The sequence below is a fragment of the Ceratotherium simum genome, chromosome 29 (assembly GCF_057802395.1).
Source record: "Ceratotherium simum simum isolate JZ-2026a chromosome 29, ASM5780239v1, whole genome shotgun sequence".
Lineage (NCBI taxonomy): Eukaryota > Metazoa > Chordata > Mammalia > Perissodactyla > Rhinocerotidae > Ceratotherium > Ceratotherium simum.
In genome coordinates this window covers 6,551,159-6,561,089 of record NC_141928.1, presented here as the reverse complement: position 1 = coordinate 6,561,089, position 9,931 = coordinate 6,551,159, and the positions used below count along the sequence as shown (strand labels likewise).

General features: G+C 42.2%; 1 protein-coding gene across 3 annotated transcripts in view; it reads left to right on the top strand.

Annotated features, from left to right (window-relative positions):
* The first annotated feature begins 9,605 nt into the window (after positions 1-9,605).
* FUBP3 (far upstream element binding protein 3) overlaps positions 9,606-9,931 on the top strand; it is a 49,504-nt gene continuing 49,178 nt past the window's right edge. For all 3 annotated transcript variants that reach the window (XM_087418916.1, XM_014782262.2, XM_004423582.2), the window contains exon 1: positions 9,606-9,729. In XM_087418916.1, the coding sequence (XP_087275042.1) occupies positions 9,646-9,729 (84 nt within the window). In that variant the 5' untranslated portion in view covers positions 9,606-9,645. The remainder of the gene's footprint in view (positions 9,730-9,931) is intronic.

Here is a 9,931-nt window from a genome sequence, read left to right as displayed (position 1 = left end):
TAAAGTAGAGGAAGATGGGCACAGATATTAGCCCAGGGCCAATCTTCCTCAGCAAAAAGAGGAGGATTGGCAAGAGATGTTAGCTCAGGGTTAATCTTCCTCAAAAAAAAAAAAAAAAAAAAAGCCCTCATTGAACGAATGAGTGAAAAACTGAGTGTATTTAGTAGCATTAATTCCACTCCCAGATTTCTCCAGAGACACAATCAATGCTATATCCCCCTTCCCACTTGCCCCCTTACTTTTTACTTTGCTTAATTCCCCCTCCTGAAAGCCCAAAGCAACAATCAGAGATGGCTAAGGGATCCAGACTGGTGCATAAGCAGGGTGAGCTTTTATGGGTCTGTTTTTTCTGACCCACCATGATTTCTGACCAAGTCATTCCAATCTTCCCAGGACTTTCCTGGTTTTAGCACCAGAAGTCCCACATTCTGGGAAACCCTTCATGCCCAAGCAAATCTGAATGGTTGATCACCCTCCCCACTCTCCCAAAACCCACCAATCTTATTTTGTTACATGGAACAGAAACCTTCGTTGGTTTCTGTGATAGGCAGAATCCTAAGATGGCAAAGCTTCTGTCCCTGGTGTAGCCACCCTGTATAAATGTAGATGAAACCTATGTATATGGTGGGATATCATTAGGTTACCTGTGATTAGGCTACTAATCAGGTGACTTTGTGTTAATCAAAGGAGAGATTATCCTGGGTGGGCCTGACCTAATCAGGTGAGCCCTTAAAAGAAGATGAATTGTCGGAGAGATGCGCTCCTGCTGGTCATGCACATCCAGCCTCTGTGAGGTCTACAGCCACAAAGAAATGAATTTGAAAACCACTTGAGCTTGGACGCCCAAGCCTCAGATAAGACCTCAGCCCCAGCTTGATTTCAGGCTTTTGAGACCCCAGTGAGACAGCCCAGCTTCACAGTGACATGATTTCTGACCTTCAGAACTGTGAGATAATACATTCACTTTAAGCTGCTAAATTTGTGGCCATTTGTTACGCAACAACAGAAAACTGATACAAGCCCATAAAGGGCACTCTTCCTTATAAGAGAAAGCTAGGTGGCCTCAACCTGTCTGAGCCTTGGTGTGCTTATCTACAGAATGGGGAGGCAGTGCCCATCTCCTAGGAGTGTTGTGAACATTGAGTGAGGCGACGTATATCAAGTGTTCAGAAAGGGAAAGCACTTGGTAAATAGGAGAGGAGGGAGGCGAGAGAGCGTTTCCGCACATATTCCTAGGTAACCCACTCCCTCCACTGTCAAGCAGATCCTGTCTTCCCTGGCTCTCAGCTGAGCACCTGCAAAACTTGAACAGCCAAGGTCGAAGGTCAGTTCTTGGCTGTGCTATGCCTTGACTCCCTTCCTTTGATGAATAAAGCTCTTCCTATCTCAAGTGGCAACTATTTTCCTAGAATTAAAGAAGGACCAAGCCCCAAATAGTCAGTCCTGGCTTGGGGAGTGTGGGCCATAGGACAATTCCTGTTGCTAAAGGGATGTACGACATTTGGTGAGATTCTATCTCAGGATCTCCCTGTAAATAATTACAGAGAAGCCTGCACATCGGACACCATAACCATGCTGGCTGAGGGTGAAATATGACCTTCTCTTTCTATCAATGAGCCAATCATTATTTTCTGAGTCCTCACTACCTACCAAGGGCTGAGGGGCATGGACATATGCCCTCAAGGGACTTATCTTCCTGAAGAGCTAGTATGTGCTCATCCTATGAAAAGAACACAAATTAAAATTCAATTTTATTGAAAGGTCAAAGAGATATTTGCAAACCCATATTCATAGCAACATTATTCACAATAGCCAAAAGATGGAAGCAACCCAAGTGTCCATCAACAGATGAATGCATAAACAAAATGTGGTATATACATACAATGGAATATTATTCAGCCTTAAAAAGCAAGGAAATTCCAACACATGTTACAACATGGATGAACCTTGAGGACACTATGCTAAGTGAAATAAGCCAGTCACAAAAGGACAAATATTGAACAATTCCATTTATATGAGGTACCTAGAGCAGTCAAATTCCCAGAGAGAAAGTAGAATGCTAGTTGCCAGGTCCTGGGAGAGGGGGAAACAGAGAGTTAGTATTAATGGGGACAGAATTTCAGCTTGGAAAGATGATGAAGTTGTGGTGATGGTTGCACAGCAATACGAACGCACTTAATGCCACTAAACTATACACTTAAAAATGGTGACTTTACGTTATGTATATTTTACCACAGTTTAAAAATTAAATTTTAAAGTTTATTTAAAATTTTTTTAACTCATTAGATTTCAAAAAGTAAAAATTCTCATAATACCAACTGTCAGCAAGGATGAGGAGTAACAAGCACTCATCTGGTGGGATGTGTGCCCCACTTTGGAGATGTTGTCCGCCTTGGAGAGCAAATCTAGCAAAGCTAAGGCGGCATGTTCCCTACTCACCCTCAGCCCCCGGCAACTTCAGCCCTCTGTCTGTATCCTAGAGAATCTGGCACACAAGACACCAGGAGACAAGTTCAAGAAGACTTGTTGTAACATCATTTGTAACAAAGAAAAAATGGAAACGATCTAAATGGTTATCCACAGGAGGAAAATACATAATTTCTGGTTTATTCATATAGTGGAATAGTGGAGTGAAAATAAGTGAAATATGGCTACATATGTGACCTTGGATAAACCTCAAATATACATGTGAGGTCAAAAAAAAAAAAAAAGACTCAAATTACAGAAGGATACATAGAGCTTGACACCATTTATATAATGTTTAAAAGCATTCAATATATATACACAGGAGAGCAACCACTAAAAAACCATACAGAAGAATATAGCCAAAAAGCCAACAGATAAATTAAAATGGAATATTAAAAAATTTTTCAAATAATCCAAAATAAGGCAGAAAGGGGAAACAAGTGAACAAAAAACAGAGAGGACAAACAGAAAACAAACAATAAATTGGTAGCCCTGCATCAAACCAAATCAATAATTACATTAAATCAATTGGTCCAAACACACCAATTAAAAGACAGAGATTGTCAGGTTGGATTTTTTTAAATTCACAGTTTAAAATCTTTAAGCAACAACAACAAAACACAAACAAAGCCCTCCAGGCTCAGATGACTTCACTAGCAAATTCTACAAAACATTTAAGGAAGTAATAAGACCAATTCTGCAGAAGCTCTTCCAGAAAATGGAAGAGAAAGTAATACCTCCCAACTCATTTTATGAGGTCAGCATTACCCTGATACCAAACCGGACAAATACATTACAAGGAAAAAAAACTACAGACCAATACCCCTCATAAATGCAAAAGCACTCAACAAAATATTAGCAAATTGAATCCAGCAAAAAGGATAAAAATTCACCAAAAGGGATAATCGTCATGACCAAGTGAGGTTTATCATTGGAAAGAAAGGCTGATTCAACTTTTGAAGATCAATCAATGTTATTCACCATATGAACAGACTAAAGAATAAAAATCTTATCATCATCTCAATAGATATGGAAAAAGCATTTGTCAAAATTCAACACTCATTCATGATAACAATTCTCAGTAATTAAGAATAGAAGGGAAATTCCTTAACTTGATAAAGGGTGTCTACAAGAAATACATAGTTAACATCATACATAAGGGTAAAAGACTAAATGCCTTCCTCCCAAGATCAGAAACATTTCAATGATGTCTATTCTCACCACTCCTATTTGATATTGTACTGGAGGTCCAGTTACTGCAATAGACAAGAAAAAGTAGTAAAAGGCATACATATTGGAAAGGAAAAAATAAAACTGTCTCTGTTTGCAGATGACATGATTGTCTATATAGAAAATCTCAAGAAATCTACCCCCCCAAAATTACTAGAACTAATAAGTGAGTTTAAGAAGGTTTAGAGATAAAAGTTCAATATCAAAAATCAATTAATTTCTATATACCAGTAACAAACAATTGAAAATCAAAATTTTGAAAGAGTACCATTTACAATAGCGCACACACAAAAAATGAAATATTTAGGTGTACACCTAACAAAATATGTTCGGGATCTTTATCCTGAAAACTACAGAACACTGATGAAAGAAATCAAAGACGACCAAAATAAATACAGAAATACACACTGTTAATGGATTGGAAGACTTGCTATTGTTAAGATATCAATTTTCCCCTAACTAATCTATAGATTCAACACAATCTCAATCAAATTCTCAACAGGATTTTTTTTGTAGATATCAGCAAGCTAATTTTAAAATTTATACGCTAAGACAAGGGAACTTAAAAAGCCAAAACAATTTTGATAAAGAACAAAGTTGGAGGACTTACACTACCTAATTTTAAGATTTACTGTAAAGCTACAGTAATCAAGACAGCAAGGTGTTGGTGAAAAGACAGGCATATATGTCAATGGGACAGTATAGAGAACGCAGAAATAGATCTGTACCTACGTGATTAATTAATATTTTGGCATAAGTACAAAGGCAATTCCATGGAGAAAGGATTGTCCCTTTTACAATTAGTGCTGAAACAAGTAGACGTTCTCAGGAAAACAAAATTAATTCCACCATACTGCACATCTTATGCAAAAATTAACTCAAAATGGATCATACACTTAAATATAAAACTTAAAACAATAAAACTTCTAGAAGAAAACATAGGAGAAAATCTTTGTGACTTGGGACTAGGCATTTCTTTCATTAGATAAAACACCAAAAGTATAATCCACAAAAGAATAAATTGGGCTTCATCAAAATTAAGAACTTCTGCTCTTCAAAATGAAAAGACGAGCCACAGACTGAAAGAAAAAATTAGCAAATCACATATCTTATTAAAAACTTGTATACAGAGCGTACAAAGAACTCTCAACACTTTCTATAGGCTAAATGCTGGTGTCCCCCAAAATTCATATGTTGAAATCCTAATGCGCAATGTGATTGTATTAGGAGGCGGGGCCTTTGAGAGGTGACTGGAGCATGACAGCAGAGCCCTCATGAATGGGATTAGTGCCCTTATAAAACAGACCTTAAAGAGATCCCTCAACCTTTCCAGCACGTGAGGCCACAGCAAAAGATGCCAGTTACGAACCAGGAAGAGGGCCCTCACCAGAACGTGACCGTGTTGGCATCTTGATCTTGGACCACCCAGCCTCCAGAATTGTAAGAGATAAATATTTGTTGTTTATAAGCCACCCAGTTTGCGATAATTTGTTATAGCAGGCCGAACAGACTAAGACAACACTCGATAATAAGAAAATGACCTAATTTTTTAAATGGGCAAAAGTTTTGAACAGACAGTTCACCAAAGAAGATATATGAATGGCAAATAAGCAAATGAGAAGGTATTCAACATCATTAACTATTAAAAAAATACAAATTATAACCACATGGTATGCTACATACCTATTAGAATGGCTAAAATTAAAAAGGCTGACCATATCAAACATGTACGGAAGAAAGTGGAACTTGATGTGAAGAAACTGGAACTTTCACAACTGCTGATATGAGTGCAAAATGGTACAAGCACTTTGGAAAACAGGCTTGCAGTTTCTTAAAAAGTTAAATGTACATTTACCATATGATCCAGTCATTCTACTAGGTATTCACCCAGGAGAAATAATAGCATATGTCCATATTAAGACTTATATTCATAGCAACTTTATTTATAATAGCCCCAAATTGGAAAACTGTCCATATGTCCAGCAAAAGGTAAATAGATAAACAAATTGTGGTATACCCATTCGATGTAATACTATTTGGCAATAAAAAGGAATGAACTATTGATACACAGTACAACATGGATGAATCTCAAAATAATTATGCTGTGTAGAAGAACTCAGACAAAAAAAGTACATATTGCATGTTTTCACTTACATAAAATTCTAGAAAACCCAAACTAATCTATAGTGTCAGAAAGCAGATCTGGTTGTCAGTGGATTGGTAGGGAGGAGAAGAGGGAAGGCTGGGGAACTACGGAGCGGCAGCATGGAGGAATCACAAGGGGGTATGAGGAAATTTTTTGAGGGGGTTGTATACATTCATGATCTTGATGGTAGTGATGGCTTCAGGAATGTGTTATGTATGTATTATGTATAACAATATATAAAACAGTGTCAAAGTATACACCTTAAATACGTGCAGTTTGTTGTACATCAAGTTTGCATTAATAAATCTGTTTAAAAGAATACTGGATGCTAGAAGACAATGAGTGATGCCTTCAATGCTCTAAAGGAGAATTATTTACAATCCAGAGTTCTATAACTAGCTAAACTGCTAATGGTGAGGGCAGAATAAAGATTGTTTTGGCCAAGCACTGTCCTAGAAAGTTTACCTGCATGTACTCTCATAGGAACTTACTTGAGGATGTAGTACTACTCCAGGAAGAGTGGTGTGGCATGAGGCCAGGGATAAGATGCGTCTGATGGTAGGACGCGTAGTGCCTTCTAATGACCAGACCACTTAACACTGCTCCAGGAGTGTCTTTATTCCTTGGTCAGTGCTGGAGATTCTTAATAACTCTCCTTTATTTTTAGATTTCACGCTGAAACCCTCTAGTCTGCACTTGAAACTCCAGTGGACGCTTGACATTGGAAAAGGTCTGGTCTGGGGACTTGGGAAAATCTGAAGATGGAGAACACCCCACTCACAAAGAGTTACTGCTATGAATTATTGTTGCCTCAGAGATAAAAACAGTGCAGATCCTGGGATGGGAATACGAGGCTTTCCCAAATTACAAATGACCAGATGCCAAGGATCTTTAGGGCAGTTAATGAGTACTGGAAACCACCCATGCTATAGCCTTTAGGGCAAAAGTCTACTGTACAACATTCCCCATACATATTTTTTTTTCTCTTGATTTCTTCGAAAAATCATATCACCGTTCCAAAATATTTGCTGTTTCTCCCTGGTGGTGGATTATATTTCTCTGCCACTTGTTCAATGCTCAACCACTTGGCTTCCTTTGGCCAGTTAAATGTGAGGAAAAGTAATGCATGTCACTCGAGGCAGAAGCTTCAAAAGATAGTTCATGCTCTGCCACACTCTCTTTTCTCTTTGTCTCCATAATGCTTAATGTGGGGGACAGAGGCTGTTCTATCAGCTTTAGCTGAAAAGTGAAGACACGAAGCAGACGCACAGCCCACCAGCAACATTCACGCAGCATGAATGCTCATGATCATGTGAGAAATGACCTTTATTGTTGTAAGCACTGAGATTTTGAAGATTGTTACCGAAGCCATTTCTGATTGGCTTACTGATTCCATTTCACTTGAGAGTGGCTTCTAGTTTGTAATATCTAAAGAGGAGGCATTTCGATGTGACGAGTAATGTACCTTCGAATCCCAGGCTGGGATGGCTTATTTGGTTGACAGTCTCATATGCAAAGCTAGTCACAACCAGAATAGGCGGATTTTTCTTTTCCCTCTGAGAATCTTTTCCTATCCAATTTGGGCAAAATCATTCTCATTCACTCATTTCACAAACATTGAGAGCCAACAAAATTCGAGGCATTGTGCTAGGTGTTGGGGAGAGCAATGAACCAGGTAAAGGCAGTGCCTGTGTCAGTAGACATTTTACTTGAGTGGGAAAGACAGACAATAAACAAATAATTACACTGATTTAAAAGCAATTTTGATAAATGCTCAGATGATGAAGTCCAGGGCAAGTGTAGAACACATAACAGTGCACTTGACTGGGTCTGGGTCATCTTCCTCTTCTGTGCCCCCAGAAATAAGTGAGTTGCCAAAAGTTATTCAACCAGTAAAAGAGGGAGAACCAGACCCTGTCTTTCTACTTTGGCATTCTGTGGTCTTTGGACCAAACCTTGGAATGTGCCTTATATGTGAGCCTATAATCCTTTTTTCACTACTTATACTCAGAGGAAGAGCCTGCTGGAATTTGGATGAATCGACATACCCATCTCAGATTTAAAAAAAATATTCAAAACAAGTATCACTGACATTGGGTCAGTAGAACCACCCTGTTCCTGAAGGTTCCTGATGCTATGTCCTTGATTTTTACAAGCATAGCTAAGTTAAAACACTCAATGCACCCAGGCTGGGCCACAAATAGATGTGTGGGCGTATGTTGGTCCTGCTTCACCATAGCACTTCAACAGTAATAGCAACACAGCCAACTGGGTGCTTTCCTACAAGGGTTGAAACATTTTGTCTGAATGTGATAATCTTCAATATTGCCAAATTCTTTTATTTTACCATAGTCCAGGAATTATTCCAATTTGGCATCATTCAATTCAAAGTAAGTTCCTTTACATCTACTATGTGCCAAAGCTCCCTTCACATCTACTATGTGCCAAATTCTAGGGACACAGGGAAAAATAAGACTCAGTCTCTGCTCTAAAGGAACTCACAGTCTAGTAGTGAAGTCATTAACAAATGAAGAACTGCTCTTTGATTATTGGCCAGTGACTCTTCATACTTCTTCCCCAAACCCAAAGCTCTCCTAGGACGCTCACCCAAGGATCATCAAGAGAAGTCACACTGGATTTTACTTCTTCATTTCCCTTTCTTAGCCCTCATCCTCCTTCACGACTTCGAGATGGGCTTGACAACACGACTCTCCATTAAAATCCAACTCCTTGGCACCACAGGTCTTGGGAAATATTAATCATGGGGGCAATCTTGTTAATCCAAAGATGGGCACCCCGATTTGGACCTGCCTCTAACAAAATTTGTGTCGAAGCCCCTAAGCCTTGTTTCTTTCCCGGGGGGTTTTGTTTCCTCATTTGTAAGATCCACTTCAAAGGCTCAAGTGTGTTCCAGCGCTAAGATTCCTTTTCTTGCTTTGATACATCTATACCTAGTCATTACCATTCAAAAAAAGTTACTTCGGCATTCCAAAAAGCCCTCTTGCAATACGGTTTTGACCCAGCAGGCACGGAAGCAATGATGCTCCTGCAGTATTTCCTGTTTCCCCGGAGTCCCAGAGTTCGTGAAGGAATGTGTAAGAGGACACCATGCTGGCTTTCCAGGGGGAGCGTCCTTCCTGAGCGGTGTCGCCAGGCAACCCCAGGTGTGGCGTTAGCCCATCCTCGTGCAAACTGATTACCGGGCAAGAACTCGGGCCCGGACTCCCTGCAAAGCTGGGGCACTGACATTTTGTGGTGCTGTCCCTTGCCCTCCAGCCTCCCTCTGGGTCCTCATGGTGCCATGTCAAGGCGCTCAGTCCCAATATTCCAAACCAATGGCCATTTCTAGAAGGGCCGCCAGGGTCAGGCTGTTAGTAACCCAGGACTGCCCGTGTGCTGTCTTGGCAAAGCCACGTCGCTCTTCTCTGGGTTTCCAGAAGGCCGACAGCCGGACACCTCGGGCCACACCCGAGGCTCCAGGGCCTCTCACAACATCATCGACGCCCCCGGACCACGTCGCGTCTGGGAATGCCGGGTCGCGACCTGCCCCTCCGGACCGGACACCGGCCTCCCGCGCCGGTCCCGCCTCCGGCCGAGGCCCCGCCCACCACTTCCGGCCGGACCGCAGTCACGTGCCCGGACCCCGCCCCGCAGACGCGGCTCCCCCGGCGTCCAGCGTCCCGCTTCCCTTCCGCCGGAAGTGGGGCGGCTTTCCCTTTCCGGCTACGGGTCCCCGAGCGGAGCGGGAGGCCGGGCGGGGGAGCCGAGCGGCGGCGGCGGCGGCGGCGGCGGCGGGGGCGGTAATGGCGGAGCTGGTGCAGGGCCAGAGCGCTCCGGTGGGGATGAAGGCCGAGGGCTTCGTGGACGCCCTGCACCGGGTCCGGCAGGTACGGGCGCGGCCGGCTGGCGGGAGCAGGGGAGCCCGAGGCGGGGCCGGGCCGGGCCCGAGGGGGAGGAGGGGTCGGGCCTGGGGGCGGGAGGCGGGCTGGCTGACGCCTCAGCCGGGCTCCGCCGTCCCTTGGGGCTCCTGCAGCGGGAGGAGCCGCGGGATGAGGCGCCGGCGCGAGGCCCAGGCCCAGCCCGTCGGGC